Source organism: Salvelinus sp. IW2-2015, linkage group LG2 (genome assembly GCF_002910315.2).
Source record: "Salvelinus sp. IW2-2015 linkage group LG2, ASM291031v2, whole genome shotgun sequence".
Lineage (NCBI taxonomy): Eukaryota > Metazoa > Chordata > Actinopteri > Salmoniformes > Salmonidae > Salvelinus > Salvelinus sp. IW2-2015.
In genome coordinates this window covers 15,133,882-15,157,598 of record NC_036839.1, presented here as the reverse complement: position 1 = coordinate 15,157,598, position 23,717 = coordinate 15,133,882, and the positions used below count along the sequence as shown (strand labels likewise).

General features: G+C 41.6%; 1 protein-coding gene across 1 annotated transcript in view; it reads right to left on the bottom strand.

Moving 5' to 3' along the window:
* Positions 1 to 23,717, bottom strand: part of LOC111975186 (mitogen-activated protein kinase kinase kinase 20) — a 71,779-nt gene that overhangs the window by 25,592 nt on the left and 22,470 nt on the right. The window contains exons 8-20 of the mRNA XM_024003401.2: positions 19,569 to 19,655; positions 16,496 to 16,570; positions 14,525 to 14,631; positions 9,967 to 10,102; positions 4,050 to 4,094; positions 3,907 to 3,937; positions 3,684 to 3,823; positions 3,477 to 3,539; positions 3,291 to 3,386; positions 1,145 to 1,261; positions 792 to 866; positions 379 to 532; positions 5 to 235 (exon numbers count right to left, since the gene is read on the bottom strand). Of these exons, the coding sequence (XP_023859169.2) occupies positions 5 to 235; positions 379 to 532; positions 792 to 866; positions 1,145 to 1,261; positions 3,291 to 3,386; positions 3,477 to 3,539; positions 3,684 to 3,823; positions 3,907 to 3,937; positions 4,050 to 4,094; positions 9,967 to 10,102; positions 14,525 to 14,631; positions 16,496 to 16,570; positions 19,569 to 19,655 (1,357 nt within the window). The remainder of the gene's footprint in view (positions 1 to 4; positions 236 to 378; positions 533 to 791; positions 867 to 1,144; positions 1,262 to 3,290; positions 3,387 to 3,476; positions 3,540 to 3,683; positions 3,824 to 3,906; positions 3,938 to 4,049; positions 4,095 to 9,966; positions 10,103 to 14,524; positions 14,632 to 16,495; positions 16,571 to 19,568; positions 19,656 to 23,717) is intronic.

The window sequence follows — 23,717 nt, the reverse complement described above, 5'->3', positions numbered from 1 at the left end:
AGGCCGGTGGTGGGGGATGAGCTGCGGGAGCACCAGGGAGAGAGCGAGCTGCGGTTGGGAGACCTCCGCACTGCTGCAGCGTAGGAAGAGGCCTGGTCTCCATACACAGACAGGAACTGAGACAGGGTGCAGGTCTCTGAGCCACCGGTGGGGGTCCGGGCACCATGCTGCTCTGCTGCTGACTGGTTCTTCAGCTGCCTCTGTCTCAGGTTGTACATCCATCTGGGATCCACATCTGGAACAAGAAAGAACATCCACTGTTAGGATTGGCTACATAGAAGTGCTCATACATTTGTTCATTCTGTATTTAAGACAGCTTTAAATGCACCACGTCTCAATGAAATCTGTATCCAAAGCACAATAGAAAAGAAAGTTGACCTTTTGAATCTGATCTGCTTCTGGGGTTCCCTTCTATGTTCAACTGGGTTGTTTCTATCAGCAGCTCCACAGTCTTGATCTCATCTCGTCCACCGGTGGGGTTCCACATCACTGCATGGCTATATCTCGTAGACCTTGGGGATCTCACATCATTCTAGTGGCAAGTGTAGAGACACAACAATCACTGTAGGCGATTTTAAACATCAGATCACATTTACACGTCAAATTAAATTCACAATGCATTTCATTTTTTTAAGACGTACCATACAGTACACTGTGAACTTACATTTTACTGTAGAATTCTTATTATTGGTAATGACTAGCCTAAATGTGGTGTAGTGTAGGCCTATGTAGTGCAATGGTTAGGTCATTGTAGGACTGTCTCCCTATAGGATATGTTTCGAATGACTCACCTCATAATTAACAATGCAGTCAACAACCTGATTGTCCCGTAGTCCAACTACCCATTTGTCCATCACAAATGGGGGCTGCAAGGAAATTGTTTGATAAATGGTAATTAATCATCATGCATAAGCTAGCTAGCACTGTGCATCTTCAACACTGCAATGACATCAATTCAAGGAATAATTACATTTATCTGGAGATACAAAGAGGGACTTTAAATGTCATAACATTTAGCAAAAGGGTACGCTCCTTCAATGGTCATAAAAACCGTCAACAAAGAAATGTAAAGGACAAGTGACTGTTGATTTTAAGTCCGGATGCCCTTTCAGCACATGGCATGGCGTAATGCTTATGATCACACCTTGGTCATCTTCAGGACATCCACATCCTGTCTGTTGGCATCAAAGGTTACATCCTTGATGTACGTTATTGCAACTTCATCTCCGTCAAGTTCCATGTACATTTTCCATTTGCAGTCCTAAAAAAGAGAGATTGTAGGTCTTACAGTATATTTATTTATCCCTGGCTGGTTCCAAACTATGTTGCTTTCCGCAAAAAAATATAAAATAGAACTGCTGTCAGTTGAGAACCTAACTTCATTTTTTCCTAAACCAACAGCACAGCCTAGAGGTAATTCCTTAGAACTGAACATTTCTGTAATGTGAATGTATATGAAATTCGGATCAAATTTGACAGAAGCACAAGTTATGTTGTACTTTTCGATTTGAATTCTGCTTTCACCTAGTATCCAGTGTGAGTTGCGTTCACTTAAGATAAAATGTTTGAAGATTGAGTGCTTTCCCCACACTGATGTGCTCTCAGAATCAGAGGATAGCATGTCTCTTGAATTATCATAGCATGAAGGATGACATAACAAGTGGTCAAACATTAATAATAATGAGAATATTAACAACCTATGCTTGCAAAGACATTTATTTTACTTCAGGGGTAAACATAAGTTGCTATGGTGGATATCTAGTATTATTTCCTGTAGTGGATATGGTTTGCAGAATCTTGACAGATGGTGCTATTTTTTGTGAAAAAATACAGTGTAATGCTAATGTTATTCCAGTTAGCTGAAAATCAACTCAGTATTTCAATATTTTCTGCTCAATGGACATAGGGATCAAATCCTCACTAGGAAATACAAATCTGAGCAAACCCCAACGCCATACTCCTTCTGAATATTGCATGCTGACAAAGCAGTAATGATTTTGCCATCCCCAAAAGCCAGCCATGAAGCCACAGGTCACTGCTTAACCACACAGGGTTCACGGTGTGGACCAATCTATTGTGTGGAGGATCACAGAAGAAGACATCAAAGAAGTGCCACTAACACACTCGTCTGAGGAGCCTCAGCCCACTCCTGCACCGTCCCCAGGGACTGGCCGGGGCTCAAAGGGGGAGCAAGTGTGAGGAAGGCTCTGGCTCCGAGACACACCAGGCAGCGGCCCTGTGTCGGCCCTGGCCAGTCGCACCAGGGCCCCCAGGTCCACGCTGGTCTAATCACTCCAGCAGAAACAATGTCTGATAATGATGCCCAAGACCGGAGTGCGTCTGCTCTAATGACAACTCATACATAATTCAGCACCTTTCTCTTGGCTGCGCGGTGATATCCTCATTAGTAGGGGACCCTCAGTGGTTGTCAGATGGTGGCCGCACAATCGCAGGCCCTCATTTTGTCTTTGAGAAGTGCAGCTGCTACTATGACACCGCCAGCAAAGAGAGGCGGGAAAAAAAGCAGTGCGGGTTTGTTTTATTTAGTGCAAAAAAACCTTCCAGTTTGTAAAAACAAGGCTGACACAGAACCTGACACCAGGCAGGGGGAAAATAATTAGCTCTCATTTTCTCAGCCTCCTGTTTCCTTCTCCCTGCTGTGTTTTCTACCCACTAAAGCACCACATGTCAGAAGAAATGGGAGGCAATTAGCAGGCTCGTTTCAGCCCCGCCGAACTCACTGAAAGGGGACTATTTATGATGGGACAATGAACAGCTGAAAGATTAAATAACATTTGCCTTTTAAAAAGAAAATGACTTCTGGCTAAATGGGCTATTTTTTATGGAATTCAAAAAGCAAGTGGAGAAGCAGCCTCTCTCCAGCGTTTGAGACCCTAACAAAGGACGATGAGCAAGTGGGGGTGGATGGGATGCATGGCTTTATATGAAATATTTATTAATCTGTTTCTCTTGTAAGGATATGTCTTGAAGGCAAAGAAAGCTCAGTGAAACAGTGGTCAGTGTTTGCGTGAGTTTGATGGGGAACATATGGGCATCTTTACCTCGAGAAACAGCATCTCGAAGATGACCATTTCCATCTTGACATACCAGTTTCAATCTTATCTGACAACAAGTTTGCTTTGACTATATGCATTTGAACCAAACCAGAACTGAGACTAAATTATTTTACAGATACATTTGAAAATGCAGGGACAAAATATCTAAAAAAAAGTACCAAGACATCTTGGTTATTTGTCATTGAATATTTTCAGTGTCCATTGAAGACCTACTGAGTGACCTGTTCCTGCTTTCCAGTGGTACCCAAACACTAGCTCCAGATTAACGATCTTCCTCGTCTCCTCCTCCTCCTCCTCTGCCCACTCATCCTGTGGAACAGAGATTTCCAGACTGAACATATTGTAACAGTAAACAATGCCAACCATTTCATAACATTAAAGAGAAAGGACATACAGTACCTTCATTAGTGGAGGGAAGTGGAAGAGCCCAATGTAGTCATTGGTCAGCTTCTCAATTTCACTCTGTTGGAGAAAGCATGTTATACATAGACTTCAAACGTCAAAATAATTTGTATGAGCATATTGCTCAATTTCAATAATTATACCATATGGACACATTGTGAAATGGCTGGCTAGTTCATGCTAGTTTGAAAGGTAATATGGTACCTTGAGGTGCATGATGTGACCTTTGGACCTGACCCCCAGGTCTCGCATGTCTGTTTCCGTGAGCAGCAGCAGCCTCTTGCCAGTGATGTGGTTTTCCTTAAACAGGTCACCATACAGCTGCATGCCATATGCCCCCTCTTCTGAGAACACGGAAAACAAATGCAAATTAAAACACATACACGCCAAAATGATGGGTTTATTCATATGGTGACTTTGAACATACCCGCCCCAAATATCTGCTCCATCCAAAAGTACTGTGGGGATGGAATTGGAAAAGCATTATTATTCATAATCAATGGAGGCAGAATGGTTATTAATGGTTAATTAAACAAAATAAGTAATCGATTGATATGTGTTGATACTGACCACATGTTCCTCTGTCCAGGAATGAATATGAAGGTTGGGAAGGAGCTGCGTGAAAAAAATACAAAACTGAATTAGTACTAGGGAATACTGCTCTAATGGTCACGTAACACAAATGTGTACAGCTCAAAGAAAGAAATGCTGCCTATTCTTTATGTTTGGACTCTAACACAGATCTTGCATTTAGCATTCATGTGTACAAGTAAATAATTATGAACATCGGTGCATTACATACAGTATACATTATATATATAGGCTTACTTCATTCCAAGACATGTTTACCATGTCTTATAGCAATGGGTTTTGCAGCTATTGTTCTGCAATCAAGATTACTGGGTCCTAAATGTCTAAATCAAACTAAAATATGTCCAATGCCTATCTGACTGGTCTTTCATGATGCATTTTAATGATAAATCATTTACTGTTCATTAAGTGTAAACAGGCAGAAAGTAGCCAGACAAAATACAAATTTCATCATTATGATCACGAGGCTGCTATGCACCGGGAGAATTGAGGGGAAGATGACTAAATTAATTACTAATCGGAGCATTCTCTATTTGCTTCCCACGGAATCGTATAACAGCCCAGAGCCTGAGATGAATGGCAATCTCAACAAATCGCATTCAAAGAGGGCCGTTTTAGAATTAGCGCGATACACTTCTTTGCAGCCTCCTTCTAAAGTCCCTCACCCCCAGCTGCATTTTTCGTCTACTCCAGTGGTATGGTTCGGAAGTAATCACATAAAAAAACACCACCCCTACCCTACTGCCACAGTTCCATTACAGATTTTGCCTAATTAAAGTGAAATAATATCGCGATTACAGGAGCCATATTGTATTTCACAAATTACTTCAAATCGTTTAATAAAATCCTAAGCATACTGTTGACAAACGGAAACAGATCTTAATTGATGACAGGAGGGGAAGGATGGGGGGGCATCAGTAGAAATTGCTCAGCCTTTGGGATTCCTTTGGCAGGGAAGAGGAGTTCAGTAGTTCACACAACTCTGCCCCCATGTGGAATGGGAGTATACTGTAGCAAGTTGATTACACTAGAGGCGGACAAGCATTGGAAACCTGTTGGCTAGTGGTTACACCACAAATTCAACTAAATTCAATACGACTTTGTCAATCCCCGCAGGTGCAATTAAGCAGGCGTTGTCGGTAAGTGTAACATATACCATACAAATTGATGTTCTGCGCCAAGTATGAGTGGTGCCCAGTTAGCTAATGATAGAAATCCCACCATTGACTATATCTTTTTTTGAAGCCTTGAGGACTACAGTGTGAACATGGGTCTAATGCAAATCAATTAATGTAATATGACTGATTTCAGGTCTTACATGTTAAAACATAGTTATTCCAGACCTCATCTGAAGTTATATTTCTAACACCAGTCACATTTTGTTCATTTTCTCCCAGCACAAAATGTTTCTTATTTTCTTGGCCACATTTGGAATTTTGTGGCTAACAAACCTTTGTTGTGACGTTATTGTAACGTTATTGAATTAGTTGTTAGATTCAAGGTAAAAAAAAAAACTGGGAAAACCAAGAGGAAATGTGAGAAGACAAAGGTTTAGAATGATAGTGGGAAAATGGCGTCCCTTAAGAGGGCAAGAATGAGATGAATGTTAGGAGAAGTACAATATTACCACAACGATACATATACGGAGGAGGAATGGAGGGAAAAAGAGAGGCAAAGGAGGTCGAAGAGAGAGACGGAGGAAGAGGGTGAGCTTGAATCAGGTAAACACTTTGGAAAAAAGGGAGATGGTTTGTCAAAGAATGGCAGAAAGTGTAAGCAGTGTGAGACCTATGCCAGATTGAAGACAGGAGGAGAAATGGAAGTGAGTGAGTGCGAATTATCGGAGGTGGCAGGTGTGATGAAGTCCTCGGAGCCTGAGGCTTGCACTGATGGTCAGGATAAAGACGAGTCTGTTACTGTAGGAGTGACATTTTTGGAGGAAGTGGACCCCTGCCTTTTGGCTGATCCATTTGTGGTTTCAGTGTGTGAAAAAGGTGTTGGGTACTGTGGAATCAGTGAAGGTAACCCGAAGTGGTCTTGTGATAATTGTTTGTGTTTCTGCTGGTCAGAGGGAGCAGAGGCTTCGCACCAAACTAATTGTGACAATAGATGTGACTTGAATTGCTCCCAAGAAAAGGGCGCCGTTGAAAGGAGCGATTACTGGGGTAGCAGTAAATGTGAAGGTTGACCAACTGATGGGGAAGATTCCCGGTGTTTGTGATGCTCGTCGTTTGGTGCAACGCAGACAGGGTGGCGTGGGTGGTGAAACAGAAGAGTCATTGGCTGTTCTTTAGAGTTTTGATGTTGAGTCTCTGCCCAACAAAGTGATGTTAGGATATTTCAGTTCTCGTAAAAGCTTGTTACAGGTTGTTACGTTGTTACAGGTGTCAAGCTTATGGGCATGTGGCAGCAGTGTGTAGGAGGGAGGGTCCTTGGTGTGAGAAGTGTGCAGAAGGGCATGAGACAAAGGAATGTGTAGCATTGGGGAAAGAAGCTGTATGTGTTGATTGTAGGGGTGCCCGTGGGGCTGGGGATCTGAAATGTCCGGTGCAAGAGAGGCAGGTTGAGGTTACCAGGGTTAGAGTAGAGCAGAGGGTGTCGTATGCTGAGGCAGTGAAGAAAGTTGAGGAAGATGGGTCAAGGGGGAGGGATCCTGAGAGGATTTGTGTGAGTAGTAGATCTGTATCAGTACAGAGGGATAGGCCAAAATATGATATATGCTTCAGTAAGAGTAAGAGTTACAGGGTTAAAGGGTTTGTCGAGTTGTAGTGTACCGTCCTTTCAGGCTGTTGGCCTGAGGTAGGACTAGAAAAGTTTAAATAGTGGAGTAGGGTGGTTGGTTTTTAATGAGTGTAGGGTTAGATGGTAGGGTATTTTAAATATATTTTACTTTTTCAAGCAAAGTATAAAGGGAGTTATACTACAGTCTAGTTGGTGGCGGTAATGCAACATTGGATGCCAACCGCCGTTAAACCTCATCGAAGAAGAAGGAAATGTAAGAAAACAGGGAGAGTAAAGAACCAAAGCAGGAAGTTTAATGAGAAAATGTTTATTGAAAAACAAGGAACAGTAGAGGTTGCAGCAAAATATGTTCATATCAAAAAGCTAAAAACGGTCTAATAGTGTCTCTTTAATGGTGTACCATAACTCTATCGGAATAATCCAAGGAATTGGACTAATCCAAGGTGCTGAAGTTTGCATAGATCATATTGCAACTCTGGGTATTCGATGTCCTGAAAATACCTTACAAAGTGGTTGACTTTCACATCAGGAATTGTATCGGTTGGTTATTGTCTATGTCAATGGATGTGTTTCGGAGTGACTAGGTTTAATAACTACACAACAGAATACAAAAACATACATCAACTAAGTAGAAATAGGTGAAACCTGCAGGGCCAGAGTCAGACAGAAATATCCTCCATATTGGATATGTTTAGAAGAGATGAGGTCCCATATGACCATAAATAGCAGAATTTACAGGGCGTTTGGGGATGGCACTTGTTAGGTGAGCTTCAACAGGCTCACTTTGGGGGTTGTTAAACACACTTTGGTCTGTGGTCAAAACTGCTGGTGCAGATGCAAACATGTTTAGCTGATAGATAATCATTAGCTTAGAGAAGCCATCTAAAGAGTATTTCACATCATCTCTCCAAAGAAATACTGTTATTACTTCCTAAATAACTGAATGAAAGGCCAACCTACCACTGAATAGCAGAGTTAGTGGAATAAAGGTCCTTAATAGTTACCTTTTGTCTAGGAGAACTTACCCCTGTCAAGGTGTTGTAGTCTAAGGTCTATGGTACTCCTCACAAACATCCTGATTATATGCATCTATAACATGCAGCTGTCAACCAGCACACAAAGCGAGACTACACAAACCCCTGTAGTGCACTTTACACCAATAAGCTTGAAATCCAAATATTCACAACACTGTGTATATACAGAAAAAGGGCACAGGAAGTCTGTAGTTTAACATGGCTATCAGGAAACTTTTTCTCTCTCTCTCCTGCCTGACACGAGTCAGGGTCAGCTGAGGGACACAACATGTACTTTCTCGTCCTGGTGAGAGACTCAATCAGAGCAACTGCACTCCACCACATTCAGAACAAATTGGCCAATCTTAATGTCAGCAAAATGTCATAAAAGCTTTGCCTCCTCAATGCAAGTTGCTCACATGACTCTTTACAGCATGGCACTATACATCCAGTACATTAGGCATTAATGACATCCATGTGAGCCATGTAGGAGGAAGGTTTCTAATACATTGTGTTCATACGGCGAGAAGAACATCTCTGTGCTACAACAAGTATTGTATCTTTGGATATGCTTTACTGTTTTTCAAAAGAACGTGTGCAAAAGAAAATGGATTGTTCCAACAACAACAAAAAACAGTCAAGGAATAAAAAGCTATTAGTAATGAATGATCTAATGTACGAAGATGGCGTCCATAACACCAGTAATGTGAAAAGGAATATGCATGGGAGCTTGCTGCAAGACCACAGTTTAGACACAGGCCAAAGTGATTGATTGACAGATGCTACCAATCAGGTTGCTCTAATCACTGTCGTCTGACATCCCCAAGGCCATGTTGATTTTGCGGCCCTCTCTGACACTGCTGGACTTGGAAGAGTTCTGCTTGGCCAGCATGTTGCCCTGCATGCCAGAGTGCAGGACGGGGCCCCCCATGTCCAAGGCAAACATGTCCCCAAAGCCCTTCATCATGGCCTGCAGACTCATCCCCTCCACCTCCCCGTTACTGGAGGATGTGATCTGACACGTCATCTCCGAACTGTTCGACTCCTCCGTCTTAGACTCATAGAACGACTCAGTGCTAATCTGAGCCTCCACGGGTAGGAACAGCAGAGAGGGAAAGATGGGGGAGAAAGGATAGGAAGGGAAGAAGAGGGAGGAAAAGAGGACGGGAAGGAAATCAGTCTTAGACCACACACTGTACACCAAGACAAATGATTAACTGTGATTTTTTTTAATACCCATTGTAAAAAGGTGACTGTCAAACACTAGAAGAGTAGAGTTGAGAGATATAGTAAATTGGATTATCAGAGAAGGCTGGACTGAAACGAATGGAGTCTACAGGACAGATTAAGGTAGGAGAAAGGGAGAAAACAAAGAATAAAGAGATAGCTAACATGGTAACATCTCTCAGGATGACGGTACTGATTCTTACCCAATACATCAGTGCATGTATCAATTTAAACTAAATGTCAAATTGACACCAAGGCAAAGCACTGTAAGACATTCCCAATGCATGGCTGTATAACGCAATCATACAATGGACAAAACAAAGTATTAGTGCTACAATGTGGAAGTGCCGAAAACAAATCCAACCAACTAGAAAGGTAATATTTAGGTTAAATGTGTTGCATGCCAAAGCAACAACAGAAACAGGAGGCCAAGGCCGAGTGGGGTGTCCCTTTGAAAGCTTCACATAGAAAAGGTAGTATAGGCAAATACACACAAGCAGCGAAGACTCCTATATCAGCGTGACAACATTGGCATTACCAACGTTACAATCACACTGATCTCTAAATTATCATTGATGGCCAATGGGAGCTCAGTGACATAGTCCCACACAGAGTAGCACGATGAGCTAATACCTCTACTCAACACAACAGCCCATCGGTGAGACTCATTGAGCCTAGCAAGAGCCTTATTTATATATTTTCCCTCCATTCCAGACAGACATCGGTCTGAAGTAAACTGAATTCTTTGCTTCCCCTTGTGACAATGTGGCCAAGAACATAGGCCGTGACACATGGACCAACACAGTGAAGGTGGTGCTAAACTGGGGTGCTGTTCATGTTCAGGGACTAGACAGTGTGTGGGGGTTGTGCTGAGGGTGTGGGGTGCAGTGGGTATTGGCTCCTGAGGAACTTACCGGGGTGTTGGACTGCTCGATGAGCTTGCGCTCCCACATCTTCAGGCGACGTTCTCTCTCCTTCAGTTCCTGCTCTTTGGTGCTCAGATCCCTCTCCAACTTCTTCAGTCTCTCGAGTGTGGCCTCGATCTCACAGCTACAGCACAGACAACATAGGGATGTGTTTCAGTGGCATCAGTTTAGTTAAACCTAGGGTATGGCAAAGTGAGGTGGGGTGTGCGAAGTTGAAGCTCATTTGCTGCATTTCTACAGAATTGAAAAACTCTCAAATGCTATTTGGAGAACAGCAAAAACAAAATGACCCCAGCAATGAATTATTATCCGCAATATTAGTTTTAAAGGTCTGTGGAACGGCGTGTACAATGTCAACCACTACTCAAGTCCAACTCATCATTAATTGACTCATTTATTTGTGGAACGGGGCATACAGTACAACATGAAATAGATGCATAATAGACGCTATGAAGTCACAACCAGGCCGACTTCAAATGCAGACATCAATGTGAAAGTAACTAGTGCATAAAACAGCTGACCGCGGATGCAAACTATGCCAGATAAATCATACACACGCATTGAAATGAAAGGCATAGGTCTACATCAAATGCCTTACTTACAATCGACAAGGACGCATGAAGACAAACATATTCGTTCAAAGAATTACAAAATACAAAAGGAAAATCTACAGCTAAGGCCCCTTTAACTGTCACTTTGGCAAACCTATGCGTTTCGTGTAGTCAAATTTCCTTCCGATTGCCTAAGCTAGTTTTTGCATTTGCCTGTCTGCATTATTCGCCAGGGAAGGGAAATATTATGTGACTATTGAAGCATTGTATCAACAAGGCTGTTCAGAGAATATTGAAACGTTTTGTGTCAACAAGGCGGCTTCGAAATATTAATACAGCCAACGAGGGGGCGGCCCGCAAAAAAGTTTCCCCGGGCCATTTTTGTCTCCTTCTGATATTATTGTGTTGCCTACAAAACAGTTGCGATATCTGACTGCTCATTCTGTCAACAACAAAAAACAGCCCTACAGCTACACTATAGCCAGTACTTGACGTGGAATGAAATAGGTGCCAGTACTGTTTAGGAGCTCCACAGTATTTTTGAGCTAATATTCTATAAGATGTGCAAGACCTCTAGCAGTAGAAACATAGACGTTGGTACTCAGCTCCAGTGAGCTCCTGCCCAAGTCAAGCACGGACTATAGCTAAATAACTTAGCAATACTTAATGACGTTTTGCAAGCAAGATTGATCTGTTAGAATATCCCATTTTAATTCAGGAAGATGGACAAACTAGACTGAGAGGTGGAAATGCATTATATCAGGTAGGGATTATGGATGAAGGCTGAAGATGATGATGTAGGCCTAAGTAATCATTCATGATTTGCATTATCTGAATATTAGCATTCTGTCACTTCATGAAAATGCACATTTGTTGTTGCCTACAATTGTTATTGTCTTCGAAGGCAAAAACAGGACATGTATTTTGGGCAAATGCTCTAAATAGCAAGTTGTTCAATTGTGTCTATTTTCATACATGAAACCAAAATTGCACTAGCCTACTGGGCAAATGAATGAAAATATCAATTAGGCCTAGAGCTATCACAACCTATATTTTAATATCAATAATATACACTGAACAAAAATATAAAACGCAACATGTAAAGTGTTGGTCCCATGTTTCATGAGCTGACATCCTTTATTTCAGCTCATGAAACATGGGACCAACACTTTACATGTTGCCAGAAATGATCCCAGAAATGTTGCATACACACAAAAAGCTTATTTGTTTACATCCATGTTAGTGAGCATTTCTCCTTTGCCAAGACAATCCATCCACCTGACAGGTGTGGCATTTCAAGAAGCTTATTAAACAGCATGATCATTACAGGTGCATCTTGTGCTGGGGACAATAAATGGCCACTCTAAAATGTGCAGTTTTGTCACACAACACAATGCCACAGATGTCTCCCCTACTTTTCTTTTTTAAGGTATCTGTGACCAACAGATGCACATCTGTATTTCCAGTTATGTGAAATCCATAGATTAGGGCCTAATGAATTTATTTACATTGACTGATTTCCTTATATTAACTGTAACTCAGTAAAATCTTTGAAATTGTTGCATGTTGCATTTATATTTTTGTTCAGTATTGGTTTTGGTTGCGGATGATCACCAAAAAGGAGGGCTCCCACAACTCCCAATTCCCAATTCAAATAATCCCTGGTTATCAGATTACAGCAAGGTTTAAAAGCACGAGTTCAAATGCCGACATTAAATTCAAAACAATCAGCGTACTGCCTAAAACGGCTGACAGGCAAAGCAAACTCACACTCTCTGCTTTCTAAAAGTGAGAGAAAAGCCTGCAGGCTGGCAGCTGCTCTCCGAGTGATGTTCTACATGGTTCTAAAGCCCTCCAGCCACCCAATACACTGAACAGCCATTGCGTTTTAATCGGGATTTTAGTCAACTTTGTTGTTGTTGCCTACTTTATATTTTTGGTCTTGAGCTAAGGTATGACACCCCTGATGTGTTTAGTAACCAACATCATCCACCTCATCACATACAACACTTATAATACTGGTGTTAAACTGTTGATTTGAGGTACTTGTGCTTAACTCAGATTCCAACTCATATCTCTCCCTGACATCCATGCAATATACACAAAAGTTCAAAGTTCTGCATGTTTCTCAAGTTTGGATTCTGCTCTTTTAGTGACAGCTCTAAGGCCACAGACAGTAGAAGAACACTTACCTTCCAGTGTGTTTGCTAATGCGGTTCACCCACTGAGTGGACGGTTCTGCTTTGCCCAGCAGGTGGGGCTGTGTGGTGCACCATGGGTAGCCATGCTGAGTCAGAGGCCAAGACAATCAGCTCCCAAAGTAACTATTTATAAACAGGCATGTGACACAGACAGGAACTCCTGCCCTGTTCCTGCATCCTCCCACTCCCCCTCCCATCCCCTCAAAGACTTTACACTAATACTTGAAACTTCCCTCAATTGATTCTCTTGCTTGTCGCTTTCCTGACAAACACTCTCGGTATTTCTAGTCCTACCCTGCTCATATACAGTTTTTCTAATACGTCTCACATTTCCTCCCCCTTTCTTTCCCTCCCCAACTAACTACCCCTCTCTGCTCCTCCTCCCGGATCTAGACAGGTGCCAGAGAAACAGCGAAAAGAGGAGTCCCTTCATGCTCTACTGGACCATGTGCAAACTGCCTTAATATAGACTGCAACAAGAGCCCTGTGAGCCATCATTACAGAGCAGTGAGCAGCTTCTAACTGACACTATTACACAAATGAGTGCATTGATAGCTAATGAGACAGAGAGCCACTGTTCACTGGACTAACAGTCTGATAAGAGAGAAGAAACATAGCATGAGGCCAGATTTAATATAGCCAACACCAGGAGCCATTTGTCAGTGGAGGCTACCAAGGGAAGAACGGCTCATAATAATGGCAAGAACAGAGCAAATGGAATGGCATCAAACACCTGGAAACTATGTGTTTGATGTATTTGATACCATTCCACAGATTCCGCTCCAGTCATTACCACGAGCCCCTTCTCCACAATTAAGGTGCCACCAACCTCCTGTGATGCAAATACAGGAGACCTACTCCTAGTTTGACTTTTTTTCAAGTGCCAGAATTGACAATACCATTGAGCCTTCATCAGTGGGAAACTTACTTATTATAATAATAATTTGTTGGGTGCTTATATATGTACAAGTTTGTATTGTACACATGTGTGAATTGGAAGAGTGGGGTCACGGCCAGGGTCAGCCAATACCAATGGCGACACTGGAGCAATTAGGGTTAAGTGCCTTGCTCAAGGGCACGTCGACAGATTTTTTAATCTTCTCGGGTCTGGGATTCGAACAAGTAACCTTTCGGTTCTGGCCCAACGCTCTAACTGCTAGGCTACCTGCCACCCTGAGAAACTATAACACACCGCTCCTGCAACCTGTTTGCCTCTGACGCAAGAGGAGCTCAGGCAGCACCACTCCACTCTTCTCCCGCTTCTTACTAGCGAGATACTACGACTGTACTTGGTGTGCAACATTTCCCTCACTCTAACGCACATGTTCTTGATCGACTCTCACTACTGAGCTGCTCACTTGCAGATGCCTGCTTGGACACGTCTCTATGAAGAGTTGTGAGCATAGAAAAGCCCAAAGAGAGAGAAATCAGTAGCAGCTGACACCAAGGCTGTGCTGAACATCACTAATCCTCCAGCTGCTCATACAGGCCAATTAAACACTTGGACTTGAAAAAGATGTTGATTATTTTTTAGACCTTATGGGTATAGAGAGGAAGGAGATCCAGATGGGGGATTCTTTAGATATTTGATGCCTTTATGTTATCAGTGCAATTATAAAAGATCTGTATGCACACTCCCAAAAATCCCTTCAGACATTTAGTGGCCCACAAAAGCAGCACTTGCGCATAGATGGGCCTATTGATTTGAAACAGTTCTGGCATATCCTTAGAATATATCGGTGTTGGTCTAGAAGAGATGGAGAGGATTGCAGTCGTACAGTATGATCTCAGTACCTCCATTCTGCCTTGTTGTGTAGGAAGGAGTTGCACTGCTCGGGAAGCTTGCTGTCATTGGACATGGACTCCAAGGTTGTAAGGATAAGTTTGAACATTGGTCTTTCCTAGGTGGAAACGAAACAAAACAGTGTGATATTCATAAGCAGACATGTCGTATATCTATCTACTCAAGACTATTGGACTGGCCTCGTAACTGTATGTAACATAACATTACTGTTTAGTATTATCCATTGTAGTACTGACTTGGGTGCTGAGTCTACTGTGCACAGTGGCTATGTGTGAGTATGCACAGTTGAAGTCGAAAGTTTACATACACTTAGGTTGGACAGATTACTTGTTAACAAACTATAGTTTTGGCAAGTCGGTTAGGACATCTACTTTGTGCATGACACAAGTAATTTTTCCAACAATTGTTAACAGACAGATTAATTCACTGTATCACAATTCCAGTGGGTCATAAGTTTACATCCACTAAGTTGACTGTGCCTTTAAACAGCTTGGAAAATTTCAGAAAATTATGTCATGGCTTTAGAAGCTTCTGATAGGCTAATTGACCTAATTTGAGTCAATTGGAGGTGTACCTGTGGATGTATTTCAAGGCCTACCTTCAAACTCAGTGCCTCTTTGCTTGACATCATGGGAAAATCAAAAGAAATCAGCCAAAACCTCAGAAACAAATTGTAGACCTCTGCAAGTCTCATTCATCCTTGGGAGCAATTTCCAAACGCCTGAAGGTACCACAATCATTTTTACAAACAATAGTACGCAAGTATAAACACCATGGGACCACACAGCCGTCATACTGCTCAGGAAGGAGACTCGTTCTGTCTCCAAGAGATGAACGTACATTGTTGCGAAAGTGCAAATCAATCCCAGAACAACATCAAAGGACCTTGTGAAGATGCTGGAGGAAACGGGTACAAAAGTATCTATATCCACAGTAAAACGAGTCCTATATCGACATAACCTGAAAGGCCGCTCAGCAAGGAAGAAGCCACTGCTCCTAAACCGCCATTAAAAAAGCCAGACTAAGGTTTGCAACTGCACATGGGGACAAAGATTGTACTTTTTGAAGGAATGTCCTCGTGTCTGATGAAACAAAAATATTACTTTTTGGCCATAACGACCATCGTTATGTTTGGAGGAAAAAGGGGGATGCTTGCAAGCCGAAGAACACCATCCCAACCGTGTAGCACGGGGGTGGCAGCATCATGTTGTGGGGGTGCTTTGCTGCAGGAGGGACTGGTGCACTTCACAAAATAAATGGCATAAGGAGAAAGGAAAATTATGTGGATATATTGAAGCAACATCTCAAGACATCAGTCAGGAAGTTGAAGCTTGGTCGCAAATGGGTCTTCCAAATGGACAATGACCCCAAGCATACTTCCAAAGTTGTGGCAAAATGGCTTAAGGACAACAAAGTCAAGGTATTGGAGTGGCCATCACAAAGACCTGACCGCAATCCTATAGAAAAGTTGTGGGCAGAACTGAAAAAGCGTGTGCGATCAAGGAGGTCTACAAACCTGACCTAGTTTCACAAGCTCTGTCAGGAGGAATGAGACAAAATTCACCCAACTTATTGTGGGAAGCTTGGGGAAGGCTACCTGAAACATTTGACCCAAGTTAAACAGTTTAAAGGCAATGCTACCAAATACTAATTGAGTGTATGTAAACTTCTGACCCACTGGGAATGTGATGAAAGAAATAAAAGCTGAAATAAAATGTTCTCTACTATTATTCTAACATTTCACATTCTTAAAATAAAGTGGTGATCCTAACTGACTTAAGACAGGACATTTTTACTAGGATTCAATGTCAGGAATTGTGAAAACTGAGTTTAAATGTATTTGGCTAAGGTATATGTAAACTTCCGACTTCAACTGTATGTGTGCGTTAGCATAGAATTACATATAATTTAATAGGATCTCTGTGTGCGTGACGATGCGCTTATGTTTGAGGACGTCGTACCTTGGGATCAGTGACCCAGCACTTCCTCATCAGCACAGCGAAACTGTCTGGGCAGCGACTGGGAATGGTTAACCTCTGGAACAGACAGACACAGTCACACGCACAATCACTAAAATGATTGCAGTAGTCTCAGCTTTCAGTTCTGAGGTCAGAATATGAATTTAGAGCATGTCAGGAGGCAGGTTAAATATACGGATGACTTATGTGACTGAAGACCTGGTGAGTGAGACATGCAAGAGATGTCCATATTTTTTATTTTATTTCACCTTTATTTAACCAGGTAGGCTAGTTGAGAACAAGTTCTCATTTGCAACTGCGACCTGGCCAAGATAAAGCATAGCAATTCGACACATACAACAACACAGAGTTACACATGGAATAAACAAAACATACAGTCAATAATACAGTAGAAAAATTAGTCTATATACAATGTGAGCAAATGAGGTGCGATAAGGGAGGTAAAGGCAAAAAAAAGGCCATGGTGGCGAGGTAAATACAATATAGCAAGTAAAACACTGGAATGGTAGATTTGCAGTGGAAGAATGTGCAAAGTAGAAATATAAATAATGGGGTGCAAAGGAGCAACAATAAATAAATAAATACAGTAGGGGAAGAGGTAGTTGTTTGGGCTAAATTATAGATGGGCTATGTACAGGTGCAGTAATCTGTGAGCTGCTCTGACAGCTGGTGCTTAAAGCTAGTGAGGGAGATGAGTGTTTCCAGCTTCAGAGATTCTTGCAGTTCGTTCCAGTCATTGGCAGCAGAGAACTGGAAGGAAAGACGACCGTGTCCAAAGACGGGCCAGAAGTATACAGAATGGTGTCGTCTGCGTAGAGGTGTATCAGAGAATCACCAGCAGCAAGAGCAACATCATTGATGTATACAAAGAAGAGTCGACCCGATGATTGAACCTTGAGGCACCCCCATAGAGACTGCCAGAGGTCCGGACAACAGGCCCTCCGATTTGACACACTGAACTCTATCAGAGAAGTAGTTGGTAAACCAGGCGAGGCAATCATTTGAGAAACCAAGGCTGTCGAGTCTGCCAATAAGAATGTGGTGATTGACAGAGTCGAAAGCCTTGGCCAGGTCGATGAATTACGGCTGCGCAGTAATGTCTCTTATCGATGGTGGTTATGATGTCGTTTAGGACCTTGAGCGTGGCTGAGGTGCACCCATGACCAGCTCTGAAACCAGATTGCATAGCGGAGAAGGTACGGTGGGATTCGAAATGGTCGGTAATCTGTTTGTTAACTTGGCTTTTGAAAACCTTAGACAGGGTAGGATAGATATAGGTCTGTAGCAGTTTGGGTCTAGAGTGTCACCCCCTTTGAAGAGGGGGATGACCGCGGCAGCTTTCCAATCTTTGGGAATCTCAGACGATACGAAAGAGAGGTTGAACAGGCTAGTAATAGGGGTTGTGTCACGCCCTGGCCATAGAGGCTTTTATTCTCTATTTTGGTTAGGCCAGGGTGTGACTAGGGTGGGCATTCTACTTTCTTTATTTCTATGTCTTCTATTTCTTTGTGTTTGGCCCGGTGTGGATTTCAATCAGAGGCAGCTGTCTATCATTGTCTCTGATTGGGAATCATACTTAGGCAGCCTTTTCCCACCTGTGTTTTGTGGGTAGTTGTTTTCTGTATAGTTTAGTTACCTTACAGAACTGTTTGTTTTTCTCTTTGTTATTTTTGTTCAAGTGTTCTGATTAAATAAAAAATCATGAACACGTACCACGCTGCGCTTTGGTCCAGTCATTTCCAGGAAGAGGAAAGTGACAGGTTGCAACAATTTCGGCAGATAGAGAGGGTCCAGATTGTCTAGCCCGGCTGATTTGTAGGGGTCCAGATTTTGCAGCTCTTTTAGAACATCAGCTATCTGGATTTGGGTGAAGGCGAAATGGTGGGGGCTTTGGCGGGTTGCTGTGGAGGGTGCCGGGCAGTTGACCGGGGTAGGGGTAGCCAGATGAAAAGCATGGCCAGCCGTAGAGAAATGCTTATTGAAATTCTCAATTATAGTGGATTTATCGGTGGTGACAGTGTTTCCTAGCCTCAGAGCAGTGGGCAGCTGGGAGGAGGTGCTCTTATTCTCCATGGACTTTACAGTGTCCCAGAACTTTTTTGAGTTAGTACTACAGGATGCAAATTTCTGTTAGGAAAGCTAAGGCTAGCTTTTTCAAACTGCCTGTGTATATTTGTTCCTAACTTCCCTGAAAAGTTGCATATCACGGGGGCTATTCGATGCTAATGCAGAACGCCACAGGATGTTTTTGTGCTGGTCAATGGCAGACAGGTCTGGAGTGAACCAAGGACTAAATCTATTCCTAGTTCTACATTTTTTGAATGGGGCATGCTTATTTAAGATGGTGAGGAAGGCACTTTTAAAGAATAGCCAGGCATCATCTACTGACGGGATGAGGTCAATGTCATTCCAGGATACCCCGGCCAGGTCGATTAGAAAGGCCTGCTCGCAGAAGTGTTTTAGGGAGCGTTTGACAGTGATGATCGGTGGTCGTTTGGTCGCAGACCCATTACGGATGCAGGCAATGAGGCAGTGATCGCTGAGATCTTGATTGAAAACAGCAGAGGTGTATTTGGAGGGCGAGTTAGTTAGGATGACATCTATGAGGGTGCCCGTGTTTACGGATTTGGAGTTGTACCTGGTAGGTTCATTGATCATTTTGGCTCACACCATACATGATACATTCATTATCATGCCCTCTCTGTGATCAGAGTCAGGACTTTTGCAGTACGTTTCATCTTGTGCACAGATGTAGTCAACAAGATGTAGTCAACAAGATATAGTCAACAAGCGTATCACCTCCGCTCTGAGAATGCGGATATTGCATAAGCGGGATCAATTGGCTTTGGCCCATATGACGATCCCCCAACTAGCTATACTGGTGTGTGATGACTGAAATGATTCCTGTAAAGATACACTGGCTCATTAAGAAAAACTGTCAGGAATCTGTCTCTTCACAAAATCTATTAGCATAGATAGAGGAAGCTACAGTACATCTACAGTCAATCTGTTCCTAGAAGACTGCATAATGAGGAAAAAGGAAGTGCAGCTGTACCTCACTCTTCTCCACCACCAGCCAGGCGACTTGTAAACCCTCCAAGCCTTTAAAGGGAATCTCCCGGGTGAGCATCTCCCACAGAACCTGACACAGGGAAATGAGAGGGGTCATGGTCAGTCAACGAGCAAATGCATCTAGGTCTTTCTATAAACTAGGGTACCAGTGAGGATTTCCTAAACTGGATAACTTATTACAGCTGATGATAAGTCATTGATAATAATCATTACATTACAAGTCATTACATTAATTACATTAAGATCAGTGGCGGTCGGTGCCGTTTAAGATGAGGGAGGACGATTCTTTTTTTTGTGAGCTTGGCCTTATTTCTATTACAGCATATTGGATGACAGTCATTCATATTCCATTCACCCAGCTCAATGTAGCATCGATAGGTATAGGCTACTTCATGATACTCAAATGTTCCCTATACCCATCATGAGGTTGCTACAACCTAGCTTATGAATGACCTTTTTGTAGGTGCACAGTTCGAGATAAATTTGAGTAATCAAGGTCACAGACAGTAACACATTCAATACCACCTTGCACACTCTTGCCTGCATGTAGCTGATCTAGAATTCCTTCTCGTATATACAGTATGCGCTCTCCTCTCAACCTTTCCCTTCGCTTGTGAACTTCAGTGCACAACACATCAGCTGTCTGTGACCAGGTGAAAAAACTTTCCAAGCCAAACCTTCATATCATAACCGCTCACCTCTACACACAGCCTACACCATTGTCACCATGTTAGCTAACGTTATAGTCAAAATAGCTAATAGAACTAACGCATTAGTAAACTTTCTACAATCATGCAGTACAGTTAGCAAGCAGTTTAGATTACCTTGACTTGGAAGAATTCCAGTGTTGGATAGCCAAAGCCAGCTAGCTAACATAATGTAGCTTCCCTCTCCGAGTGTTTCAGTAGGCTAAACTAGCTAGCTGCATTCACTAAGGGAAAGTGAAAAAAATACAAGGAAATCTCTCTCTCTTACTAAATTAATTAGTTCAAAATTGTTTAACTATTTTCTTTCTCTCTCTTTGAGTAAACTACTCACCACATTTTATGCACTGAAGTGCTAGCTAGCTGTAGCTTATGATTTCAGTACTATATTAATTTTCTGATCCTTTGATTGGGTGGACAACATCTCAGTTCATGCTGCAAGAATTCTGATAGGTTGAAGACCGTCCTCTGGAATTTGACATAATTACTGTGTAAGTCTATGGAAGGGGGTGAGAACCATGAACCTCCTAGGTTTTTGTATTGAAGTCAATATACCCAGAGGAGGACGGAAACTATCTGTCCTCCGACTACACCATGGTGCTACCCTACAGAGTGCTGTTAAGGCTATTGTAGATTTTCATTGCAAAACAGTGAGTTTTAAATAATTATTTGGTGACATGTAAACATATTTTGTATAGTTCTATCTAAAAAGGATAACTTTATTAATGTTTCACTATTTTTATTTTTATGAAATGCACTGAGGAGGATGGTCCTCTGAGGGATAATAGCTATTTTCAATAAAATTCAAGAATTCATTGAAATGTGTTATGCTTTATTATGGTTGGTGTCTTGACAAATGTGTTCAAAATCCTGCGACATAAAACATAACTTTTCTGTCCTTGCATTTATGCCCGTGTAAATTGTTGTTATATCATATATTAATCAGTTAAAATAGACATTGAACTTGAACTCTGTAAGAATCCTGAACTCTGACAGTTTTTTTATATAGAGATCTCAGAAATGCAGTGTAACTACATAACATTTCCTGTCTCCTTATGTTATGGGGTGAAAACAGATGTCATCGGCACACATATCCAAATGCATTGGAAAATCGAATGCTTCTAACCAAAAGAGTCACCTCACCTTAATACTTAAAACCTAAAATCGGTACTGTCATTAACGTGGTTCTTCAATAATTATGCATAATACTCGTTGGATTTCATTTGGTGTCCAGCTGATTAGTTGTGCTTTAATATTTTCACACATCATCATCTGACCCAGAAAGGCATTTTCTGAATGACAGTCAAGTGGGGAACAGCTGTTGTGATAGCGCATGTGATGCGACAACAGCCCAAGTGCTGGAAAAGAAATGTGTTTGCAAGGAATGTCCAGAATATTTTGGTGTCTCACTCCTTACGCCGGTGAAGACAGTTGTGCCGGGATCCACGTTGGATCTAAGATCCCTAGCGAATTGATGTTGAATTATCTATTGTTGTCTGGTTGATTTATAGCAGGATCTCATTAAATTTTTTAACAGAGAAAAAAAAGCATTAAGGTAACGAGTTCATGGTTTCCTATGTTTTTGTGCCTCGGATTGGACACAGAGTCTACTGTATGCAGTTGTGTAGTATTGACTATTGCGCAACACCCAGAGCTATTTTTATTCATTATTCTGGATATAATGACAAATTACTGTACACAGCCTGTACAATATCATCTGGTAATGAAATAACATGACAAATACATTTTGTTTTCCATGTTAGACCTGCATTTTTAAACAATACAAGGGGCTTGAAGGAGCCTACTTGAATATGAAGCTCAGAAATTCAAGTAGACTCCTGGAATAGGCCTACCTTGAAAATCAGACATTTTCTCAATTTGATGCTTGAAAAGTTATTCTAATTATTGTAGGCAATTTATATTCTCCTGCTCCCTTATAATTATCTGTGATTAAAAAAAATCTGTTTTTGTGAGAGATGTTGCCACATTCTTTTTCCGCAGCTTCAAATGAAGGGTGTTGCGCCACGCTGTTGCGGTAAAACCACYTGRGGTTATTATGAGGACAACATCTAATGTTGGCTTCAACTTGGCTTTCCATACAAATCCTTCCATTAGAAAAGGAACCTGGTTTTTGGTCACTTTCTCATTATAAAAAGAGCGACGGTGAGATTCAAATGGTGAGATTAATGCTACCGCTACTCATGTGTGCCTGCGTCGACCACATAGGATACAGAAAAATCACCATGCAACCAATCGATTTAGTCAGGCAATGTCCACATTATTCTCACATACTGTATTTTAGAATGTAGTAATAATTGAAATACCAATGTATTGGCAAGGCCTAAAAAAAGCATTATTCTTAAAGTGGTAATGGCCTACTTTTTTGACACTTTTTGGTGGAGGCGGGGTCCTATATCAGGCCCTAAATGTACAATTATTTAAATGTTACAATTGTATAACATTGCGGTCATTGAAAATTACAATTAAGTGCTTGAAAAAGTCCCTGAAAGTCTTTGAATTTGACTTGCCAATGTCTATATGAACCCTGCTTAAAGGATGTATAGTCCTAGGCCTATTTTGTTGAATAATATAGGTGGAGATATGGGCCAATTTGCATATATTCACTTGTATTCCTCTAAGTGCACATGTGGAATGCATGAAAGTCATTTTTATTTTAATCTTGAAGCTAGGGGGCAGAATTTTTATGTTTGGAAAAATAACGTTCCCAATGTGAGCTGCCTATTTCTCAGGTCCAGATACTAGAATATGCATATAATTGATAGAGTAGGATAGGAAACTCTAAAGTTTCCAAAACGGTCAAAATATTGTCTGTGAGTATAACAGAACTGATTTTGCAAGCGAAAACCTGAGGAAATCCAACCCGGAAGTGACTCTTATTTTGAAAAATCACTGTTCCATTGCCTGCCTTTCGTCCACTTAAAGGGAAATCAACCAGATTCCTTTTCCAATGGCTTCCTCAGGGTGTGAACAGTCTTTAGACAGGGTTTCAAGCTTTTATTCTGAAAAATTAGCCAGATTTATCAAAACGCGTCAGTGGATAGGCGGAGGTCCTTACATTAGTTCATGCGCTCGACACTGGTTGCTCGACATTTTCTTTCTCTCCAGTATTGAATAGTTTACAGTCCGGTTGAAATATTATCGATTATTGATGTTAAAAACAACCTGAGGATTGATTATTAAAAACTTTTTACATGTTTCTACGAACTTTACGGATACTTTTTGGAATTTTCGTCAAGCCTTGATGACCTGCCTAAGGCTGTGGAATACTGAACAGTTTTTTTTAAAATCTAAAAATAATCTTTATCAAACAAAAGGAACATTTATTGTGTAACTGGGAGTCTCGTGAGTGCAAACATCCTTAGACCAAAGGTAAGCGATTAATTTTATTGCTTTTCTGGCTTTCGTGA